Below are 25,617 nucleotides of genomic sequence, written 5' to 3'. Positions count from 1 at the left end.
TGAGGCATCCCTGTCTCCTCTACTGCTCCTCATACAACTTGTCCTTAAGCTTGTGGATTCTCATATTTCTCTTGAAACCATTCCCTCTACTCTTTTTTTCCTATAACAACTCAGGCCCTCATCCCCTATTGCTTAGTCTGTTTCAACAGCTTCCTCAAGCATCTTTCCACTCCACCACCTCTTTTCATTCAACCATCAACTCCGTTCCTAAAACATCAATCTGAAGCATCTTCCTTTTTCTTTTTTTTAAATGTAAACAGATTATTTTATAATCCATATATAATTTTGGTTGTTTTTTGTGGTAAGAACACTTAACATGAAATCTACCAGCTACAGATTTTTAAACGTACAATACAGTACTGTCATCTTTCGGGACAGTGTTGTCATATCATTTCTTAAAAATTCTAATGGCTTCTCCCCGCCCAAAGGATCAGAACCCTGTTCTTTAGCCTGGCATATGAGTCCCCCCTACCCCAATCATGTCCTGGGCTATTTCACCAGCTTTACCTCTAGCCAACTCCTCTCTCCCTCTGGCCTCACCTACTGTGTACAACTAACTAAATGTTCAGCTATACCTATGCTTCAGCTTCAGTGAATCAAAGTATGATCCAAAAGCATACTTTTTGACACTTTTGTACCATTAAATACCATGTTGCTATAGCCAAGGATATTCCTACATAATTTTGAAGATCTGACCCAACATCATCTCCTTTGTGAAGCTTTCTCTGATCACTCATATAAAGCCAGAATATGTTTCCTCCTCTCTAAGTAAACCTCCATTATAGGATTTATCACACTGCACTGTAATTTGTCTACTCATAAGACCTTCCCTTATTCATGCCTGCACCTTCAAGCATCTAGCAGACTGCCTGGCACAAGTTCACTGTAAAATAAAGGCTCAATATATGTTTGCTGAATGACCAAACATATATTGTGTTGAGTGAGTTAAGTATACTTACTATATCTTTTCAGTTAATAATTTAAAAAATTTTCACTTGCATAGTACTCTGAATTCTTCAAAATGTTCTACATGCATTTAATTTTAAATACTCAAATCACAACGTAAAGAAAATGAGCAAGTGATCTGTCCATAGTTATGTAACTAGTTATAAAGCTGGCAACACATATGCACACAACTCAAGATCTAATGACACCAAGTAAAAAATTTTCAACACTCATCTCTCCTTAGTGTTTTAAGAATTTCTAATTAAAAATTCAAACAAAAAATCAGAAATTTTACCAATTCATGGTAGAGAAGCGAAGAAGCAGTTTTCAGTGATTCAGTTAGGCATATTTTGGCCCTTGGGTGATATTTCCATGTATTTATCTAGCAATCATATTTCTATCATTGATTACCTGGACTGAGATAATACTTGGCTGGACAGTTATTCTTCTCCTTTAAATCAATTTGTCACTGAATGCTTAATATTACTAAATGTATTTAATAATTAAACACGAAAAGGAGGCCCTTATTTAATTCTGGAAAAACAATATTTTAATTAAAAAACTATAAAATTGAATACCAGATATATTTATTAGTGTAGTGTCCATTTTGCTTGCAGACTTGCTTACAGACTGACTTTCAAAAAATGAGGCACCTCCAGAACGCCTTATTCGAGACAAACTCACTTTTACAAACTCGAGGTTTATACTGAGTGAGTCTTTTCGACCAGTGACTGAAGTGGCTTCTTCATCCACATTCCCTTTAAGAAAAAAAAAAACAACAAACCAAAAACACATGCGTATGAACACACACACACATATATATATGTATAAACACACACACAACTATCTAGTTACATGAAATTATCCAATAGGCTAGAATATGCTATCAAATAACATCACTTAAGTGAGTAAAAATTTAAACAGAATGACCTAATGAGCATTAGGCATTCCTAACAATAATTTCATAGGTTCAAGCCCATAAACATAATAGATGATTTTTACAGCGTCTCTCCAGCAAAAATTAGGATGGACATGGAGTGTGTGTCTTTATTATTTGTCTAAATAAGTCAAGAGACATTCACTAATATCAACATCCTATGCATTTTTAGTGGTAAATCTGCACTTTAAAATGCCAGGGGAATTTAAGTTCACTAAATAACTAGTAATAATAGTCTCACTTTAAATTAACAAATGTGATGCACACCCTTTAAAAATTTACTATTTATAAAATATAATTTTTTATACAAATAGACAATGATTTGATGAAACATTTAAAATTTAAGTAACATAAGTAACCTCATATCTGAAGCGACTGCACAGTGTATATCACTTATGAAATATTTGGAGTTTTTAAATTCTTATATAATTGATTTACCTACATTACTTATTTCATATTTCTACTTATTATGTAGAGACAGGATAGATATTATCAAGAAGAAAAATAAAGTTTCTGATCTCATTTTATATCCATTATTAAAGATAACATTTCTAAAAAGATCAAAGCTTGAAAAGATGCGATAAATTTGAAAAAGATGCAGACATGCTAAGTATACCTAATCCTCCTGATCCAGGTGTAAGGCCAGAAACAGCAGTTTTTTGTTTTCCTGCTCCATATGGATGAAATACATAAAGTGAAAAGTCAGACATGCACGCAGTGAAGCTCAACCCAGATGAACTGCTGCTGGAACTGGTCAGATCTGACTGACTACTACTATGTCGACTTCTGCCAAGAGGGCTACCTAATCCTGACAAACCTACAGGGAACACAAGAACACCAAAATATTTATAAGCCACAGAAAATTTAAAAAACTGTCACTAATATAGTCTCAAGAAACAAACATGACTTGAAAATAAAGTGAAAATAGTCAAACATTAACCGATCAATAGAGTTAAATCCTTGAAATTAAAATGAGGACTTAGATGTATTTTCCAGTTAATTCATAAACTAAGGCTGAATATTCTGCTCATCTTTGAAATAATTATTTATACATATGACTGGCCAACTCCATGGTTTCCTGTTTCTTTTCTCCTTTGTTCTACAGGAAGCAGGCTGTGGAAGAGGTACAAAACAGCTGGGTTTTAAGCAATGGAGGAGAAGAATGAACTGTAAAAAACCCAAACCATATAGCTGGAGTCCACATTTCCCAGAAACAGTGGAAACAGAGTAAGGTACACAAATAGAGAAAGTTAAGGATCTCCTTCTCTTAGGCAGCTACGTGCCCTCACTGGCAACATCTACCATGGGTGGACAGACTAATTCCAAATATGCTTTAAACATAGAAAAATATGAGACTGTCTGAATGGAGCTTTATATGATTTGCCAGTGATTCTAAAATACATATCTCCAGACCAGACTTCTTTTGGATTCATATATTGGATTCATATATTGCATACTTGACATCCCACTAGAATGGATCACAGACATGTGATCACCGACATCGTAAGACAAAGCTTACCATGTCCAAAACTGAACTGATCTTTTCCCCTAATCTGCTTTTCTTCCAGTATTTCCCATCTCTTTAAGTAACACTTCCTGGGAGCTATCTGTCATCCTTCCCACTTCTAACTTCCGATCATGCAACTTATCACCATAGCATTTCTATGTCTAACAACATATACCAAGCATGTCCATTTTCCTCCATCTTACTATTGCTATTCTAGCCTAAACAATGATCAATTCTGGGCTGCTGAAATGGCCAACTTCTCTCCCTGCTTCCTTCCACTCTTGTTCTCCTCCAAGCAACTGCCACACTGCAGCTGGACTAGTGTTCTAGAAGTGTGAATGATAATCACGTCCACTTCCCTGCTTAACCTCTCAGGTGGCTTCCCTGAATGATATGGCTCTTTCCTATCTATATAAATCTTGCTCATGCCAGTATACCCTTTGTTCGCCATGCTCCACTTATACTAGTTGTATTCTTTATATTTTTTCAGAGTTGTCAAACTCTTTCCTACTTCATGAATTCTTGTATTCTGTACCTGGAGTGTTTATTCCCCCAGCTCTCTGCTTGGCTAACTCATATTTAACCTACTTCATGTTTCCACTTAAAACATGTTTGTTTGCTTATTATCTGTTTCTCCAAATTCAATTTAAGTTCCATATTAGCAGGCAGTATGTCTGTTAGCTAAGTTCACTACAGTATATCCAACCCCTAGTACTGACCCAGAACTCAGTAAAGTTCAATAAATATCCTTTAAAAGAATGGATATTGTCATAACCTACATTTCTTATACATTTATTCTCACCATCATTCCTTCTTTCATGCTTTATGATGATAGAATAAGGGGTGCTGTTTCATTCTTTAATTTTCTAAAATAAATGTGGACATAAAAATAGCTGCTCATTTTATTTTCCTCTCATTATATATTTCTAGCATAGTACATATACACTGCTATAATAATTTGTGTTAATAATTTGTGATATTTTGTCATTAAGAAAAAAGTGAATATCCCAACAGAGAAATGGGCATGGGCATATTTATCCCCCTCTGTCAAACAGCCAATAAAGTAACAATATAGATTAAAATAATAAAATCCTGTTTTAGTCAATCATATTAACAATGATTGAAAATAAATTTAAAGCAAAGTGTTGGGAAGAGTACAGTGAACTTGGCGTTCAGATACGTTGTGGTGAAGATGCAGAAATCTTTATAGTCTTACTAGAGAGTAAAATATATCAAACACCTTAAAATGTTTGTACTCTCTGACTTAGGAATTCCACTTTTAAGAATTAATCCTATGGATGTTTAAAAATATTTATACACAGAGATACTCATCTAAATATTATTCACAAAATAAAAACCAAAGAGCCCAGGGAGTTTCAAATATATGATCAAAATGATGTTATATCATACAGTCATTAAAGTTATTTTAGAGATAAATACTTAATAATTTGGGAAAACCTATATTTAAAATTTCTGAAAGTTACATAGCAGAAGAGACCATATTTCAGTCTTTCCTGGGAAAAAGATCATATCTTCACAAAAATGCTAGAGAGTAGGTAGGAACTGATAAAGGGATATTTTCATTTTTGATACTTTTCTGTTTTCTTTACGTTCTGTAATAAACAGTGAGTTAATTTTATAATCAAAAAATATGTTTTCAAAAACCAGCACTACCGCTCCAACATGTTGTTGACTACAATACAATTCCAGCAGCAATATTTAGGAGCTAAGTGTAAGACAGTGGGCTATGGCATTAGCAAAAATCTTATTTGTAAAATATCAACTTTTTGTTGTGAAAATTTTCAGAGATTTACACAGCAAAGCAAATGTTTTGCTTTAGCCATTTCTCCACATTGCGGAATATCCCCTGGGGGCAGAATCACGCCCCCACTGCTTGAAAACACTGAACATTAGTTCTCTCATCAATTTTCATTCATTCTAGTCTCTCTTTTAAAAAATGGCCAAGAAAATCTTTATTTTTTGCATTTGTGATCTCTAAATGATTTTTAGGGCAGAAATGACACAGTTTTAATACAGTGAAGTGTGACTATCTCATCAGGAAATCATCAGTTCTGCTTTAAAAACTAAACCATTCATGAAACAAACATTTGAGGTAGGTAACAAAATTTACCATTAAAAAGTCTTTTTATACACACACACAATGTGATATACTTTTAATTCAGTGTGATAAGAAATCCTTGCAAGATAATACTACATCTCTTATTTACCATTTGCAACACTGATTACTTGTAATATAAAAATATAGCATAAAATCAAACACTCAGAAGTACTTGAACACATTATCATTCATACCTCATAGTGCATGTAATGCGTACGTGAAACCAACAATAAAATGCTATCCCACTGCCATTCCTTTGTAATAAAATACTCAAAACTTTGATCTACTATAGATTTTTTTCTACAAGTACTCTAATTCTCAAATATTCTCCTTTTCCAAATTTATTTATTTGGCAATATATATTACTGTTAAAATAATATTTGGCTTTATGCCAATTGAATAAAAGAATGTTTCCACACCTGGTATTCCAGTTTTGCTTGCAGAGGTCTTTGTTCCACTCTGAGGAGCATTACCTCCAGGGGATAAAGTCTCTGCAGGATACGTAGCCCCTAAAGTCTCCAGCTCTCCTCGGTTTGAAGAAAACACCAAGTCCAGGGATGGCAGCTTTAGCATGCATTCTACTCTTGACACCGGTAAACAGCTAAACTTGATCTGTGAGGGCTAAAAAGTGCAGAAAGCCAAATAAAAAGTTTCTAGGAGCTAGATGATTAAAAATTTTCCCACTGGACTCCAAAAATTACATTCAGTTTCCATTTCAGTCTACATATACCAAATTTATTATTTGACACTTAAAAGAATTTTGTCTTACTTAAAAGAATTTTGTCTTTAGTGTGTCCTACCTTTTTCAAACAAACACACGATACATTAACCAAAGTATATTAACAAAATGGTATCATTTTTAAAAATCTAAATATTTGAGGAACTATCTCTAAGCAGTAAATATGTAGACATTTAGATAATTCAGAACGTTAAAGATGTTTACGTTCATATTGTTCATAATCAAGTATTTTAAAGGAAATGATTTCCTTTTATACTAAAATTTTAAAAGGCTATTGCATTAATAACTGAAGTTTTACAAGCTCTCAAGCCCTCACTCATTACATGTTTTCATCAGATCTTCAAAAAAGCTTGTGCAAAAACTCCAGAAGATCAGACTGAAGTTCTTTTGGCCAAATTGCTATTGTAGAAATTAATCTGAACAGATGATCATTAGCGTTTCTTTTTTTTTTTTTTTTTTTTGCGGTACGTGGGCCTCTCACTGTTGTGGCCTCTCCCATTGTGGAGCACAGGCTCCGGATGTGCAGGCTCAGCGGCCATGGCTCACGGGCCCAGCCACTCCGCAGCATGTGGGATCTTCCCGGACCGGGGCACGAACCCACGTCCCCTGCATCGGCAGGCAGACTCTCAACCACTGCGCCACCAGGGAGCCCCAACAGCGTTATTTTTTAATTAAGGTAGGTACACTGTTTTTTTAGATATAATACTATTGCACACTTAATAAACTACCATACAGTGTAAACATAACTTTTATATGCACTGAGGAATCAAAAACTTCATGTAACTTGCTTCACTGCAATATTTGCTTTATTGCAGTGGTGGTTTGGAACTGAACCCACAATCTCTCTCAGGTATGCCTATACTCCTAAAGGCCTACAGATAGGACTGAATTTTAGAATAAAATACTAAATATATATTATATAACTCTTAGAAAAATCTAACAAAGGTACTGTTGTGACTTTGTATCTCAATTTCACTTTATATCTGCCCCCAAATGACCATAATGACAAGAAATATAGGTGCCATCATAAAAAATGGCATAGTGCTGAAAAAGTTTTAACTTACATATTTTTACATTTGCCACAAAAGTATGAGATCTCAATTTTGAAAACTCAAAGATATGAACCTCCTCAGCAGACACGTAAATACACACATAAAGTTGTACATATACTTCCCAAAGGTTCACACAACCTCTAAGCCATCATAGACATACTAAAGGTCCATGAAGCTTAAGAAAACGTTAAAGGGTAGTAGTATTGTAAATGTTCAAATAAACTTAAGAAAAATTTTTTTTCTTTAAAACAGAAAGGAATAAATGAAGTATATCACCTGAACTCGTACATAAACCACAACATCTACAGGGAAGGAAGAGTAAGCAGATGTTGAAGATGATACTAGTGATGTTGTTGATTCTTCCATAGGATCTGGTATTTCAAAATGTCCCATATCTTCATCTTGTGAGCTGATAGCTGTTAAAATATTTAGTTTTAAGTGCACTCTTAGGGCAAGGGCAAACTATTTATTAAAAGACCTTTTTCTCTTATGCTAGTACTGAGATCAGGGGTATGAACACAGAGAAAACACTGGCTCTGTAGCCCATCATTCTATACATCTTTCCCTATTCAAACCTCTTACTCATTCCTCCAAACTCTGATTCCCTGCTGCTATACCAAACAATGAACAAAGAAAAAAGTAATTATGCCTTTGCCCTCAAGGAGTTTCCAGTCCAAGAGACACGCTAACATAGGACCTAAAAATGTTAATTTTGTCACTAGCTGTGGCCGTGGAAGAATCGTAAAACCCCACCAGGACTAGATGGTCTCTCAAGTTCTTCTTCAGTTCTATAATTCCTTTACATTTATCACTGAATATATAATAGCATTAAGAAATCCTTCTAAGTAATAGGACCCCAAAGTACATGTGATGGGCAAATAAGTATATAAAGAGGACACTCACTTGTATAGTTCCTTTCAACTGGTGTAATTGGGATAGTTTCCAGAGCCTTTTCCAGAAAGTCTAATAGGCAGGGACTAATAACCATTTCTTCTGGCAATGACTGAAGTGCTACCCAGGCATATAACTTGGCTGTTTTTACTCCTCCACTTCCTTTTCCTTTGGCTAGAACATTTAAGGGTGTGAAGTGAATTTAATAGTTTCCATAAAACATACAATAATTTTGTGAGAAATGAGAATTATATGACAGTTTAATCACAGGAAGCACCTTTTATTTAAAACCATACAAGAATGCAATAAAAATAGGTTGAAAGAAATCATAAATTATTGTTAGAATACAAAGATAATCAATGATGTATATAAAAGTACAACAGTTATTCCTATTTGCTCTAGGTAACAAATTTTGGTTCAATTTTTCAAGTTTATACTTTGCTAACTCTCTCATTAGTATTATTTTAGCATTTAATCTCTCATTTAGTATTATTTTGTCCACTTGAGGAGTAAGATGTAGACAATTTTGACTAATGATATTCTGTGGCAAGTTGAGGAAAAACATCATTGTTTTTAGGTTTTCCTGTGTTCTTGCTGTTCTTACCTTGTACGCATTTATAATGCCTCCTTACATGGGCTGCACCTCTCTTTCCTTCTACCTGACTAAATATTTCCACATCAGTAGAATGATTATAATAGCTAACTAATATTTAGCTAACTTTGGCTTAGGTTTCCAACTCCAGCATGTACTAGCTTGTAAAAGTAGGAAAGAAATACAACTTCTGTGAGCTTTAAATTTCATATATAAAATGGGGACAATATTGATAATATCTGCCTTGCACTTAATGGACATACATGTGTCTTGTCAATTTAAAAGTGATCTAGGGACTTCCCCAGTGGTCCACTGGTAAAGAATCTGCCTTCCAACGTAGGGGATATGGCTTCGATCCCTGGTCAGGGAACTAAGATCCCACATGCTGTGGGGCAACTAAGCCCACACACTGCAACTACTGAGCCCGTGTGCCGCAACTACAGAGCACATGCACTCTGGAGCCCACACGCCACAACCAGAGACAAGCCCATGCCTTGCAACGAAAGATCCCGTGTGCCACAACTAAGACCCAACGCAGAGAGCAGAAGCAAGAAGAACTACAATCCTGCAGCCTGTGGAACAAAAACCACATTCACAGAAAGACAGACAAGATGAAAAGGCAGAGGGCTATGTACCAGTTGAAGGAACAAGACAAAACCCCAGAAAAACAACTAAATGAAGTGGAGACAGGCAACCTTCCAGAAAAAGAATTCAGAATAATGATAGTGAAGATGATCCAGGACCTCGGAAAAAGAATGGAGGCAAAGATCGAGAAGATGCAAGAGATGTTTAAAAAAGACCTAGAAGAATTAAAGAACAAACCAACAGAGATGAACAATACAACAACTGAAATGAAAACTACACTAGAAGGAATCAATAGCAGAATAACTGAGGCAGAAGAACAGATAAGTGACCTGGAAGATAGAATGGTGGCATTCACTGCTGCAGAACAGAATAAAGAAAAAAGAATGAAAAGAAATGAAGACAGCCTAACAGACCTCTGGGACAACATTAAACGCAACACCATTCACATTACAGGGGTCCCAGAAGGAGAAGAGAGAGAAAGGACCCGAGAAAATATGTGAAGAGATTATAGTCGAAAACTTCCCTAACATGGGAAAGGAAATAGTCACCCAAGTCCAGGAAGCACAGACAGTCCCATACAGGATAAACCCAAGGAGAAGCACGTCGAGACACATAGTAATCAAATTGGCAAAAATTAAAGACAAAGAAAAATTATTAAAAGCAGCAAGGGAAAAACAACAAATAACATACAAGGGAACTCCCATAAGGTTAACAGCTGATTTCTCAGCAGAAACTCTACAAGCCAGAAGGGAGTGGCATGATATGCTTAAAGTGATTAAACGGAAAAACCTACAACCAAGATTACTCTACCCGGCAAGGATCTCATTCAGATTCCATGGAGAAATCAAAAGCTTTACAGACAAGCAAAAGCTAAGAGAATTCAGCACCACCATACTAGCTCTACAACAAATGCTAAAGGAACTACTCTAAGTGGGAAACAAAAGAGAAGAAAGGACCTACAAAAACAAACCCAAAACAATTAGAAAATGGTAATAGGAACATACATATCAATAATTACCCTAAACCTGAATGGATTAAATGCTCCAACCAAAAGACACAGGCTTGCTGAATGGATACAAAAACAAGACCCATATATATGCTGTCTACAAGAGACCCACTTCAGACCTAGGGACACATTCAGACTGAAAGTGAGGGGATGGAAAAACATATTCCATGCAAATGGAAATCAAAAGAAAGCTGGAGCAGCAATACTCATATCAGATAAAATAGACTTTAAAATAAAGAATGTTACAAGAGACAAGGAAGGACACTACATAATGATCAGGGTATCAATCCAAGAAGAAGATATAACAATTATAAATATATATGCACCCAACATAGGAGCACCTCAATACACAAGACAACTGATAACAGCTATAAAAGAGGAAATCGACAGTAACATAATAATAGTGGGGGACTTTAACACCTCACTTACACCAATGGACAGATCATCCAAACAGAAAATTAATAAGGAAACCCAAGCTTTAAATGACATGACAGACCAGATAGATTTAATTGATATTTATAGGACATTCCATCCAAAAACAGCAGATTACACTTTCTTCTCAAATGTGCATGGAACATTCTCCAAGATAGATCACATCTTGGGTCACAAATCAAGCCTCAGTAAATTTAAGAAAATTAAAATCATATCAAGCATCTTTTCTGACCACAACGCTATGAGAGTAGAAATGAATTACAGGGAAAAAAATGTAAAAAACACAAACACATGGAGGCTAAACAATGTTACTAAATAACCAAGAGATCACTGAAGAAATCAAAGAGGAAATCAAAAAATATCTAGAGATAAATGACAATGAAAACATGATGATCCAAAACCTATGGGATGCAGCAAAAGCAGTTCTAAGAGGGAAGTTTATAGGAATACAAGCCTACCTCAAGAAACAAGAAAAATCTCAAACAAACAATCTAACCTTACACCTAAAGGAACTAGAGAAAGAAGAACAAACAAAACCCAAACTTAGCAGAAGGAAAGAAATCATAAAGATCAGAGCAGAAATAAATGAAATAGAAACAATGAAAACAATAGCAAAGATCAATAAAACTGAAAGCTGGTTCTTTGAGAAGATAAAATTGATAAACCATTAGCAACATTCATCAAGAAAAAGAGGGAGAGGACTCAAATCAATAAAATTAGAAATGAAAAAGAAGTTACAACAGACACCGCAGAAATACAAAGCATCCTAAGAGACTACTACAAGCAACTCTATGCCAATAAAATGGACAACCTGGAAGAAATGGACAAATTCTTAGAAAGGTATAACCTTCCAAGACTGAACCAGTAAGAAACAGATAATATGAACAGACCGATCACAAGTAATGAAATTGAAACTGTCTTCCAACAAACAAACGTCCAGGACCAGATGGCTTCACAGGTGAATTATATCAAACATTTAGAGAAGAGCTAACACCCATCCGTCTCAAACTCTTCCAAAAAATTGCAGAGGAAGCAACACTCCCAAACTCATTGTATGAGGCCACCATCACCCTGATACCAAAACCAGCCAAAATAAAAAAGACCCAACACAGCCAAACATAAATTAAAAAATATATAAAAGTGATCTAAAAATGTTAGTCATTATTATCACGATTACTGGCTACTTTAAAAGATTTATCAAGTTCCATCTCTCAAATAAAGATTTTTGAAATAATTCTTGTCCAGTCCAATAGTCCCTTTTTTGGATATTCTATTTTATATATATATAAGGTATTATTCACATGGTATAGTAGCCAGATTCCAAGATAACTTCCAATAGTCCTTTCCTCCTGGTATTCACGCCCTTGTGTAGTTCCCTCCCACACTGTATGATCAATTAGGTATTGCGGAAGTGATGTTACATGACTTCTGAGACGAAGCCATAAAAGATATTGCAGCTTTAGCCATGTTCTCTTTTGGATCACTCCTTTTGAGGGAATGTCAGCTGCCATGTCCTGAGAACACTCAGGGACCCCAGTGGAGAGACCCATGTGGGGAGAAACTAAAGCACCAGCTTGCCAGCCATGTGAATGGGATACAATGGAAGCAGATTTCCAGACCCAGTCAGGCATTTGGATGACTGCAGCCCTAGCCAACATCCTGACTGTAGCTTCATAAAAGACTGTGAAGTTAGATTCACCCTGCCAAACTGTTCCTGAATTTCTGATCCACAGAAGGTGTGTTTGAGATTTTAAGCCACTAAATTTGGGATAATTTGTTATGCAATAATAGATAATTAATAAATGTGGTTAAGTCCAGTGTACTCTGTCTTAAATGTATAATTTTGATGTTTCCATCTAGATCATAAGCTCCCAGATATAACTTTGATGTTTCCATCTAGATCATAAGCTCCCAGATTTGAACTACATTAAGACTTTTCTAAATATATATAGATCTAAAAAAATTAAGTAAACTTTAAGTACATTAAGTTTATTTTAACAACTGATATTCTAAGGTAATATCAGTTTGAGAACTAGGCAAAAGTAGTTGGCCAACACTTCCACATGTGAACTTTGTACAGTTGTTACTGCTAAGTCTAAGTCCTTTCTTCTTAAACGTGAATTTGAAAGAAAGTCTCAAAAGAGCAAGTAGGTGATGACTAAAACTTAATTTATGAAAAAAATTAAAGTATATTTTCTGTAAATACCTGAGGGAATAGGCGGGGGCTGGGGGGGAAGTAAGGTGTGAGTCTTGCTCTGGGCAGTGCAAGGTAAAGGAGGAGGAGGAGATGTCGCACTATCTTTCACACCGTACAGCTTGGACTCTTTAGACAGTGTTCTTGGCAAGGAAGATCCTCTGGAGGCATTAGGTGATTCGGTCTTTAGAGTCTTGGAATTATAATGCAACTGTATTGAAACAAATAAACTTTCAAAATTAAAATTATGCAGATGAGGGAAACCAAGAAATGTACAAAAATGTGGCAGAAAGAACACTGGTTCAGGAGCCAGAAGATTTTACGAGTTAGCTTTGTGATCCCGGCAAGTTCCTGATTAGCTTTATCTCATTTTTAAAGTTAAAAAGCGTCATCCGAGATAATATTTTAAGTTCTTTCTAGCTTAACATCCTAGCTTAATAATTCTAGAATCTAAAAGAGTTGCAATAGGCAAGGTTTAGCAAATACATTGTGAATATCAATGTTTAAAAAAGAAAATTAACTTTTTCTGTCAAAATTTCGTGGAAAAAGGGGCAACCTGCAGTTTAGAAGGTCTCATGTTCAGAATATGGCTATATTAGAGAAAAACTTCAGAAGGCCTCATTTTAATATAATTGGTAAAGGAAGAATATATATGATAGAAAATAAACATGGCTACTAATAATCTAATCCCTAATCCTAGACATTTAGGTTTTTACCTTTACATCAACTCCAGGAATGTAAAATACTGTTGTTTCTAAGTCACTAGGCTTTGTTTGTAGAGATGATGGCACTTTCTTGCCAGTCATTAAATGCGTGGTGGAAGCATAATTAGTTTGAAACTTCTTCTTTTTCGAAGGAGAATCTTGATCTAAACTCCTGGAACTTCTGTCATAACTCCTATAAATAGAAAAATGTTTTATCTTTTTGAAAGACATTTATTTCCTTTTATTTTGTTTAAAAGCAAACTTTTATTTATATAGTAAGTGAAATGTAATCCTTCATTAATAAGGTTGAAAAAGTGAAGCTCATCAGCGTCTCTAGTGAAACCGGTTAATCCTTGCATGGATGAGGTTTATGTTGTATGTTCCACAACTACACAAGGCAGTTATTCTTTCCTGAGATCACAACTGTTTCACATGAACACATAAGGTTGAACCAAATGAAACCGCCCTTTACATAGGTAAATATAGCTGAGTACCAGCAATTTAGTTTGGTTTACTGCGGTTCAACCAAAAATAAATTAACAGTCGTTCTTTTTATCACCACTATTACATTTGTAAGAATTTAACTGTTTAGAGTGCCTTTTTATCTTCTCATTTTATAAAAAGCTTCATTAGACAAAGAGACATTTAAAAATCTTTTATTATAGAAAATTTCGAACATACAGAAAGTAAATGGAACAGCAGAATGAACTCCCATGGGTCCATCTCCCAGCTTCAGCATTTGTCAGCATTCTGCCTACTTGTTTTATCTACATTTCCACCCACTCCTTACTCATTCACTCAATTATTAATATTACTGTTTTCCTATAATTCTTTTTTAGATTAGGAAGGAAAAGCAAAACAAATTCAAAGAACAAAATAATCTAACCCTACGCCTGTTTATACCACTATTTCTTCAATGATGGTAACAAATGGTAAAGCTGCAGTTATAGCCTGAACAACATTCCAGTTTACTGAGGTCTCTTTGTGCAGCTGTTTCCCAATCTTTCTTATTTCTTTATGTCATCAAACTTTCAATAACAAGATATCTTTAAGTATTGTACTGTTCTTTGAAACAGAAATGTGCACAATGATGACAGAGACTGAGAAATTCATGCTTATTTAAAGAATTCCAAGGATATAACTATTTTAATTAACAAATTTGCTAGAATCTAAATCAGACGTCCATTTCTAATCACCAGAAAATATTATACACTTGTTTAAAGAAAACAGTATGTTATATACAAATAAGCACTCAAACATGCTAATTATAATAAAATATACTCTTTAAATCTGCATTTTGGGATGTGGTGGGAAGTGTTTGTTACGATTAATGATATATAAATAGTAGTTCTAACAAATGAAGTTACTTGTACACCTTTCTGACCAATATCTTACCTTCTCAAGCTTATATCATCATGTTCTTGTAGAAGGGTGGTTGGGTGGAGCACACATTTTCCACTATCAATTTCAACTCGTATATCAAGTTCAAAGTCAATATTTCTCTCTGTAGCTGTGCCACTAAGACTTCTGTTGGCCGGGGCTGTTGGCCAGCGTTCTGTAAATAGCTGATGAACAGCAGCAAAGCCTGTTGCTTTTTTACGAGATGTATGTCTAGAGAAAGAACAACTGGTGATTACATTGTAGTAAACTGGGAAGAGTTTTCAACAAACTATTTTCCAACATGTTATGTGAGCAGTAGTCTGTAAATAAATTTCACTATTTTATAAATTCACACAAATTACCCAACTGGCTCCTACTAATTGAAGTTTTTCTTAAGTTTAATGGAGTCACATTTTATTCAACAACTATGTACTGAGTAACTGTCATGTGTCAGGCAATGTTCTCACTGCTCAGGACACAGGCACAAGCACTGATATTAAGGAGTCTGAATATCAGCGTATGACCTACATTCTACAACTTGGAGGAGATTTCATTTTTGCAAATTGTAAAATTTAAAATGCTACTTTCTAGATTTTATTAAAAGACATAAAGACAGGGAAAGAAAAAAATAATGCCATATGGAGCTAAATTATATTAGTAAACCATGGATACGTCTCCTAGTCTCACTCTGGGTAGGCACGTTAAGTTTTTTTTTTTCTGTAAAAATTAACAGTTATATAATGCTTTAAGCTCAGTTTTAGATTCTAAAATACTGCCTAAGGATCTTAAAGCTACTCACGAGGGTTTCCTGTAAATATAGAACCTTTCCCTCTCATGGTCTTCATCCTTTTCATCCTTCTCGGAATCTTCACTGGTAGAAGACAAACTGTCATCCCGTCGGCCCTCCTCAGGTTGGAAAGAAATGCCTGGTGAAAGGCCTCCTGGAGTTTTGGGAGAACTGAACACGGAATATGATCCTTCACTATTTGAGGAGTAATGGGATGGACCTTCAATGGTTACTGACAAAAGGTCCAGTTCTGTCTCCTCTGGAAACTGAATGTAAAGAGAAAAAATATGAATCAGGTTCACATTATAAACCTCTTTTCCCTTAAAAAAAAAAGAAAAAGAAAAAATATACATTTAAGCGTCTAAAATTTCTCTCAAAATTGAATTTCCTCACTCTGAACTGAAAGATCAGCTTTACAAACATATGAAATGGTACACCAAAGAAGGAAGCAGAAGTTCAAACCACAGAAAGTCATACCACTGACTCACTAAAAATTAGAGTGAAATTTTACTTTATATAAGCATATATCATCATGTTAATTAGCACATACTGTAATTCTTTAAAGCATGGGTTAATCATGCTGTGGAGACAAAAGAAACAATGTGATTAAATTAGAAGGGCAAGAGAGCAATTAATGATGGAAGAGGATGCAACTGTCAGTACAGAATGTACTCTGTGCTTCCAGAATACTTTCTGTGGATACATCTTTTTAAAATGGGCCCCTACTGAGCTGAAGAAAGATGTGTAAATAGTTATATAATTAAATAGCAATCAATCAAACTTAAGAATTCTGTATTTTAAGGCAAATACTTTGTATAATAAGTACAATGTCACTCACTGAGGATTGTATCAGGAGACCACTGCATTTAAGTAGGTCCAAAAAAAACAAAAAACAAACTTCTATGACCTTATTTTGATTCCCAGTTTTGAGATTTGCTCACATATCCTTTGAGGGAATGTGATAAGCCTTTGCAAAGTGTAATGTGCAAGGTACATTGATATTACTACAAGATACATAGTGAAATCCTATAATCAAAATTTCAAACATTTGCAGAATCTAGATTTTCTTCACTTTTTAAAAAATAACATATCATTTAGTAAGTAAGTCAGATTTTATCAGAAAATCTTCAACTTTTAAAGCTGTGGTAAGAGTTTATGTAGATAAATATCCCTTTGTTTATATTTATTTTCTATTTAACCATGCCTTAATGATCTGTAATTCATGATTTTTATACACTATTTTTTATAAACAGAATATACTGCTATTTAAAAATTGGACTTGAATCATTCGAATATTAATGCCTTTAAGAATAACTCAATCATTTCACAGTATATACATATATCAAATAATTATGTTGTATACCTGAAAATAATGTTATATGTCAATTATCTCGATTTTAAAAATACAGGAAAAAAAAATCAATTAGTAGAATCCATTCAATTCACTGTAAAGGACAGTATTTCCAAGTTCATTTTTAGAAAAAAGGACATGTCTGTTCAGGCTCACTCTATTACAACCCAATAGTTCTAAAACAAAATTCGGCTTGACTAAATTCAGTGTAACTACGGGATATATATTGAGACTATCTTAAAAGAGTGGGCGAGGGGAAACAAATGTGGAATAAGTTCCAATTTTTAAATGTAACTTGACAGAAAATTTCTAGACAATGATTTATATACCTACTATACAGATACAATTTTAAAATTAAATTTTACTTTTATAACTTACATTTAGGGAAAATATGTAGCTTATAAAGGTGTTAACTCAACTTATAAGTGATTGTGTAGCACATTTTCCACACTGTTTTGAACATAATTTTTAATAGATTGCTTTTATACATGCTTTTTTTATACTAGTGACTGAAAATAAATAACACTCGATTAATTTGTTGTTCTGTTGATTCTAGTTTGAATTAGGTAACTAAGTTTTTCTTAAAGAAAAGATTCATTTTGTGTTTGAGTGTAGGGAAAAAGAGATTCACTTCGGGATTAGCAAATAACTGTAACAGTTTTTGGTTTATGATTTTGTTGAGTTAATCTGGTGTGCTGATTTAGTCCTTCTTTAATTTTGGAGATTAAATAATTACTATTAAATTATGAGTGAGTATAGAAGTAAAATATATTCATGAAAAAGCTTAGGAAATATAAATGATGAAAAAGAATTGAAACAATCTTAAACCTTTATGTAAAATATCTTCAAGGTCTGAGTTTAGTATGAAATGAGAGGAAGACATTTTTAAAGCAGATTTTCAGAGTGGTTACTTAGTTTTAAAGCAAAATTTATGTTGTTCTTAAAAAGTACCTGAAAATACCCTTCCCCAGGACAGCTGGACTGTGGTGTACTTCCCCATACCGTTTTTTTCAACTTAATTAAAATAATAAGAACATTTATAAAAATTAATGAAAAATAAAAAAACAATGATTTAAAAGTAAACAAAAAACAACAAACATTTTAACATTAATTTTAACATGCTATAAAATTAGAATACAACTTTGACGCTGACCTTTTTTACTACTAGTTTCTGATATTATCTCTATATATTCTGAACAAAAATACATAAACAATAAAATACATTAAGTAAAAACATTCCACATTTACATTTGTGTAAAATACCCAGTTTAATGCAGAGTCAAACTTGAAAGAAAAATTATTCAACAAAATGTTTCTACCTACAAGCAGTATGGAGTCTTTATTCTACATGCAAAACACTAACACCTGCGGCATGGCTCTCAATAGTGCTCTGCTATTTGGCAACGTACAGACACCTCAACCATCACAATCCACACTTTCACTGTAAGTAGGAACTACTATTTCTAAACTGCATAACTACTATAATTTTGTAATTACTAAAAATTATTTAGCACTGTGTATCTCTAACAAATAGTATCTCTCTTACTGTATCTTGGATATTGAAAGTGACTCTGGGTCCAGGAGATGCTGCATCCACCCGGATTTCTGGGAGCTCCTCAGTTTCACCTACTCGAGAACTATAATAAAATATAAAGTTATAAAACATTAATATTCGTGTTCAAAAAAAACCCCTGGACTTTATAAAAGTCTGATTAATGACATTAACACTTTATTTCTAAATATTTACCTTATCCAAGGATTGAACTTTTGGTATTCCATTTCTTAACCTTTAGCATCTCATAAAAAAAAAGTTCATTGCTTTAACACAAGATTTCCTAAAATTAAGCCTTATAAAAAAGAATTTATACTTACTTTATAGTGTTCATTTACTAGTAAAACTATATTTTTCTTCAATAATAAGTAAAATTTCCATTTTTCATATGTTAAATGTGTGTATAATCACACTTTTTCTAAAATGACAAATTTAGAGCTGCAGCTACTAACATGCAAATATTCATTTCTTTGGATAGTCTATAAGTTTATGCATAAACTTGTCTAAATAGCAGTGTACTTCATTACTAAAAAGCACACAATGACTTTTATAACATAAAAGTAGAGTATAAATGAGATAGAGGGATTCCTCAAACTTCTTAGTTTGACAGTATCCACTATTACTAGCTTTACTAATAAGGTCCATTTGCTACCTTAATTTTGTAATTCCCCCAATAAATAAGTAGTGACCTTTGGCAAAAGAGTCAGCAATTTTATTACTTGTTTCATTGGTTGAAATATATTACCTTGCCCTTTCCATTCGCTTAAGAGGTGGTCTTCCAGAAGCTGAAATGGTTTTTGATCGGCTGTAACTTGGTTTGTAACCCAAACCCCACTTATCCTTTAGGGAAGCAGCCTAATGAAAGGGGACAGAAAAAGGGTGACTTTAGGCAGTTGTTTACTGTTGTAATATCTGACTTCAGGTAAAATGTTCTGCTATTAAAGAAGTTATCTTGTCTCCCCCAGGTCAATAACAAGTTATCTTAAATTGTGACTTTAAATGTCACTTAACAACACAGATGGATCAAAGTGCAGCAGGAATCAACTATTCTTAGTCCTAACGTCAATTAGGAAGGCTGTACAAGGAAAATAGGAGCCACCAGCTCGTTTGAGTTGGGAGCAGGGATGAGGGGTATAGAAATAAGGGGAGAAATAAGGAAACAATAAGAAAAGAAAGAAAATGAGAATTAAAAGGAAAGATTCTGGGAGAAACGTGAGGGGAGGGGGGAGAAGAGGAGATCAGGGAAGAGGGGGAGGGGGAGGGAGGGAGCGACCACTAATCATCCCGAGTACCACCCAAGGGTACCCCTCCTGACAGAACTCTTTATTACAGAAAAGGAAAGGAAGTGGTGACTGGAACACCCTCCTTGTCACCAAATCCCTCTTCTTCAAATTTGTAGTTTGGGGGGGCTAGATAGTAAAAAGATTCTAATACAGTGGAGACTTAGAAAGCAAGAGGACTAAAAGGGAATTGAGGGGGAAATACCAAATGAGAAAAATGTTAAGAACACAGATTTAATTTCAGTAATTTTCCTAATCCTCTCTACCTAGTTTTATTTTTAACAGTTAACTGCCAAGTCTAAACTAGCTTATAAACAGTATGGCAAGCAATGTTTTCATTATGTTGCATGACTGTGAGGTACATAGTGGCAAAAAATTTAAACACAGAGTTATGCATTACAGAGCATCACTATCCATTTAGTACTATCAGAAGCCAGTGATGAATAAAATTGAATTTTATTCCTAATTTAAATAAATAATTTAGAACACTATTCAAATGAGGTCTAGGACTTTGGTGGTGACCAAGGAAAGAAAGTTCAAGCCGATGAACTCTGGATCCCTGTAACCTTTCCACATTTTCTCTAACCTCAACAGCTCTGATTTAACCAGCTTTTATGTATTGGGGTAACACCCAAAAACCATATTCTGGTTAAAAAAAACTGGAGGGTTTTGCTGACTATATTTTTAAAAATTAGTTTTTCTACTAACAAGACCACCTTGACCCAAAGCAACCTACCTCCATTTGAATACGTTTTAGAATTATTTTCTACTCTATTTTTCTAGTACATCTATCTATATATTTATTTCAAGCGTTCAGCAATTGGACTAAATCCCAGAATGTGGTAGATAGTAAGGTCAAAGATAAACAACTTGTCCTTTAAGAGACTCAAATACTAGTAAGGGCAACTAAATATGCAAATAATAAAGGTAAGAATAAAGTGCTGACAGTATGTAGTGGCTAAGAGTAAAATCTTCTGTGGAAAATGGGAGGGGTACAATGGACATCTCAAAAAATTTCACATTTGAATTAGAGACAAAAAAGAAAGTATGAGTTCATGAAAGGCAGACAGAACACAGTGGCTAAGGGCATAAACTGTAGAATTCCACTGTTTGGGTTTGAATCTTGGCTCCACTGGAATTACTGGCTGTATAACCTTGGGCAAATTGCTTGACCTCTCTGTGCCTCAGTTTCCTCATCTTTAAAATGGGGAAAATAATATAAGCTACCACATAGGGTTGTTGTAAAGATTTAATGGGTTATTGAATGTAAAGTGCTTTAAACAGTGCCTGGTACATAGTAGACATGAGAAACACAAATCAAGTGTTATCACTAGCAATGGAGGAAGAAAGAGAACAACGTAAGTATCATCATAAAATTTCATAAAGTGATAAAATGTTTACATAGTCTACTTTAATAAAATTCTCCTTAAATGTTTACTCACTCGCATACTGGACCTCCGTAATTTTTTACGAACATCTCTTCTAATATCATTCACAGCAACAGATTCTAATTGTTGATAACGTTGAATTTCCTGGTTTATGGTTCCTTCACTTGCACCTAGTTTTCTGGATAAAAAACAAATATGGCAGTTAGTGTAATGAGGTAACAAAGTAAGAGTGATTTTTACTTGCTTCTTTTAAAATTCTCTATCAGAATATCAAAGATTATGTATGGACAGGCCAAAATCCTGCATAAACTTAATACTCATATCTGGCAAACTGTAAAAAAAAAAAAAAAAAAATCTTTCTCTAATGTTTTAGGAAATGGTTCTTATCCATTTCTACATCAAGAGTCTCTGTGATAATCTCAGGAAAGCTATGGAACCACTTAGCAGAATAGTATCTGTATGTAATATTTTACATATAATTTAAGCCTCAGGTAAGATTTTAGGGGAGGAAGTATATTTTGCTTCAAGTCAGTTTTCCCCTGATAACAAAACTCAAACTGTAATGTAAGTCAACAGGAAAACGTGAATCACTGTATCATAATTGATTTTACAGACAAGTTTTTAGCAAATACCTTTCACTGTACAATGTATACATTTCTGTAAAATCCTCGAATGCAAAAAAACACAGATACAGGAGTACAAAGATTAGAAAAGATGAAGTATGTTTTCCACCTTTGGGGAAAACAAAAATTTCAGTTTGGCAAGAAGAATATTTAGTCTTACAGAGCAAGTATTACCTAGTCAGTACTATTTAGCAGGCTACAGATAAAGAAAAAAATGACTTCCGCCTACTCCCCCCTCTTGGCTCGCCCTACCCTCACCTCAGTTCTAGTGAACTGCTAATACAGGCAAGCAAAAAGCATGAAGTTTGAATTCAGACAAACACAGGTTCAAATTCCAATTCTTTAATCTCTCCGAGCCAGTTTTCTCATCTATAAAGTTTGGATAATGCCATCTAATCTCATAGAAATGTTGTGAGGATTAAATTGAGATAACACGTCAGAATCACAATAGGTACTTAATAAATTCTAAATTTTCTTCCTCTCTCAAAAATTTGCATTCCAAAAATACTGTTAGCAAAACACTCGTATTTACATACATATGTGAAGATACATGTGTATACACGTAGCGATGCATATATGTGACATAAAGTCAGTCATAAACTTCTCAGAAATGGGGAGCTGTGATGAGCACTAGACTAACATTTCTAACTTTATCACTAATGAATGTATGATCTCAGACAAATCACCAAACTTTTCTGGACCTTGGTGATCTCATTTATAAACTAAATGGGTTGTACTGGCCCCAATCCAGTTTCCTTCACATTTAAAAATCTATTCTATTATTAGGGAATACTATACTAAATTAAAAATCATTATACATACTTAAGATCATCTATTACTTTGGCCTGTTCATTCAGTTCTCTGATATCCACTATACGCTTCATAATTTTTCTTCCTCTAAGTTCTCCTGGCTGGCTACAAGATGCTCCTTGTCTTCGATGATCTACAGCTTCCTGAAAAATCAAAAGCATGTCTGTCAGTAACACCCTCAGGTCACAAAGCAAATCTACCCTATCACAGAAATAACACCTTAAATCAAAGGAAGCATGCAAGAATCAAAGCCATCTATATTAAGTAAGATGATTGGAATTCTCCAGTGATTCAAACCCCTTCATTTTCATAAGGAATCCATTTAGTTGCTACCTACGTTTCCCCATGAGTGAGCTCTGCATGCTTTCAGATGGGACTGGCTAGACTGAGGGGAGGCCCACATCTCTGGGTTACACAGATACTCTGCAGGAACAGAATAGCGCTGATGTGGAGGCCTCAGGCCTAGGAGGTGATTTACAAGTCGTTGCCCAAAGGTGAGCTTGTGGCCATCTCCACTTACTGAACTTTCCTCTGAACTCTAAATGGTAAACAGTAATGTTAATTTTTAAAAAATTTCTTTCCAAGAACAAAACTATTTCATGATACAGTAGTTAAAAGATGTTTCAAAAAAATTTTTACGTTGATAATAGAATGAAAGCAGAGAGAAACTTTCTTTTTAACTAATAAATAATAGGTTTAACTAATAACTAATCAATCTGATACTATAGAATATGTACAGTATAAATTGAAATACACATTTTTAAAATGTATACTTTATTTTGTGTGGGTGCACTTTGCTTTTGACTTTCATTTTTGAACATCATTATTGAGATAATTCACATGCCATAAAATTGACCCATTTAAAATGTATAATGGTTTATAGTGGTTTTTAGTATAGTCACAAAGTTGTACAGCCATCATCAGAATCTATTTAGAACATTTTCACCGCCTCCCAAACAAAACCTCCTAACATTAGCAGTCTCTTCCCATCCCCTCTCCCAACCCCCTAAACTCTCCCAGTCCTAGGCAACCACTGATCTACTTTCTGTCTCTACAGATCTGCTTGCACTTTGCTTTTACTGTTAACATGTTACCTGTAGGTTAAGGCACAAGTTGGTTGACAGCCGTTATGAAACAAGGAATTCAATTAAAAGACAATATTATGGAATTAAAAAAACAATATTATATAAACGTAGACACAGAGAACCACCACTCCCTTCCTTCCTCCACAATTAGCGACTACAGTAAATAACACTGACCTAATAATATCCCTTTCTCAGGGTAAAAGCCAGTCCTGAAAAAGTCTAACTGTGAGTTTACTTACAGTATGGATAGTGGGAGACATAGTGTCAACTTCATCTTCATCTGACAGGTCAGCTATGTTCACTGAATTTAGATCGGCAATGTCATCTGTGTCCTCCTCTCCTGTCAGTGTTGTAAGGGTATTGCCCAGAGCGTTAAGTCTTTTGCCAATGTTAGGATCCATGTGGACATCAATCCCACACATTTTCCACAATACATTGAGTGTCCAGGTTCCAGCACTACTACTTTCTGTTTAAATAAAGAAGTGACGTTTTTGGCTAAGTCTTGAGTATAGAAATTTAAATAATTCTACATTCAGGGAATAAAGTGGATGATGGCCCTGTGTAATAACTAATGTCTCTCACAGCTAGATCTGTCAGAAACATGAGACTATGGGATTGATTCCCCTATTGTATAGTGTGCACCTATTGTTTCTCTGTTTTCAGCACTCTTCTTCCCCCATGTGACCTATGAATTCCCTCCTCCCCTAGCCCCCTAGCTGATCTACCTTCCCATGACTATAGTAGGAGAACTGGCACAGCCCTCCCTCATTAGCCAGAATTAATTAGATGATTAGTCTGAGTAAGGGTCAAAGTTGGAAAACTAAGAATCCTTCCCTGGACTTGAGAAAAGACCGGTCCTTCTCTAGTGACTGAGGGGTGGGGAATGAGGCTCATGAGCTGCTGGCAGCCATGTTTCCTGCCATGTTTCAGGAGGTCAGCAGTAAGCACAAATGAAGCAGCCGGAGAGAAGCAAAGACAAGAGCTGGAAAGAGCCCTGGTGACAGCTGGGATCTTGTTTCCAGTAGTTCCTGAGGGCCCCCTGAATTGACCTGGTTCCTTCTCTTCACTGAGATAACCATTCCTAAGTTTAACTGTGATCTGCAAATGTTCTTTTAACAAGTTCCCCCTTTTAGTTAAGCCAGTTTGAATATGTTGTTGTCGCTTATAAACAAGACCCCTGACAAAGACTTTTATGTGACCTTCCTCCCAATATGTATGTTTACCTCAGTTATCACCTTTTCCTTCTAACATGACTGCTGGAAATCTCCTAACCTTTTCAGCTCTCTGTCAGTGGGGACTGCAGGCCTTGCTATTTCCTCAGACAGTTTACTTAGGATGAGCACTGAGACTAGGTTTTGGAGGACAGGAGGAATAGTAAGGAGGAAAGGAACTCTGCTCATTTAATCAGCTTCTCCCCTCTCAACATTTTAAGCGCTCTTAAATAAACATCTCCATTTATCTTACCCTAGTTTTATACCAGTAAAAATAATAAAAATTTACACTATGCTGTCATCTTAGTTAAGACAGATTATTACTTCTATGGTTATCTCCTAACCAGTTTCCTAGATTTTTCTCCTCTCTAATCCTTGAAAGTGTCCCTTTGATACTGTCACATCTGCTTTCTTGCTCAAAAAAACTCAGTGGCTTTCTCACTGTCC

The 25,617-nt window shown here is 34.8% G+C and overlaps 1 protein-coding gene across 6 annotated transcripts in view; it reads right to left on the bottom strand.

Annotated features, from left to right (window-relative positions):
- Positions 1–25,617, bottom strand: part of KIAA1109 (KIAA1109 ortholog) — a 208,138-nt gene that overhangs the window by 16,022 nt on the left and 166,499 nt on the right. For 3 of the 6 annotated variants that reach the window (XM_029234854.1, XM_029234855.1, XM_029234859.1), the window contains 16 exons: positions 24,199–24,425; positions 23,212–23,412; positions 22,887–23,017; positions 21,496–21,619; positions 19,519–19,628; positions 18,768–18,858; positions 18,173–18,235; positions 15,883–16,136; positions 15,099–15,314; positions 13,716–13,896; positions 13,012–13,210; positions 8,203–8,364; positions 7,576–7,715; positions 5,928–6,129; positions 2,499–2,699; positions 1,524–1,703 (listed from right to left, as the gene is read on the bottom strand). In XM_029234854.1, the coding sequence (XP_029090687.1) occupies positions 1,524–1,703; positions 2,499–2,699; positions 5,928–6,129; positions 7,576–7,715; positions 8,203–8,364; positions 13,012–13,210; positions 13,716–13,896; positions 15,099–15,314; positions 15,883–16,136; positions 18,173–18,235; positions 18,768–18,858; positions 19,519–19,628; positions 21,496–21,619; positions 22,887–23,017; positions 23,212–23,412; positions 24,199–24,425 (2,682 nt within the window). The remainder of the gene's footprint in view (positions 1–1,523; positions 1,704–2,498; positions 2,700–5,927; positions 6,130–7,575; positions 7,716–8,202; positions 8,365–13,011; positions 13,211–13,715; positions 13,897–15,098; positions 15,315–15,882; positions 16,137–18,172; positions 18,236–18,767; positions 18,859–19,518; positions 19,629–21,495; positions 21,620–22,886; positions 23,018–23,211; positions 23,413–24,198; positions 24,426–25,617) is intronic. The other 3 variants (XM_029234856.1, XM_029234857.1, XM_029234858.1) reach the window with 3 other exon arrangements.

The sequence above is a fragment of the Monodon monoceros genome, unplaced genomic scaffold, assembly GCF_005190385.1.
Source record: "Monodon monoceros isolate NGI ecotype Baffin Bay Population unplaced genomic scaffold, NGI_Narwhal_1 Super_Scaffold_20, whole genome shotgun sequence".
Lineage (NCBI taxonomy): Eukaryota > Metazoa > Chordata > Mammalia > Artiodactyla > Monodontidae > Monodon > Monodon monoceros.
This window is presented reverse-complemented; position numbering and strand designations above follow the sequence as displayed.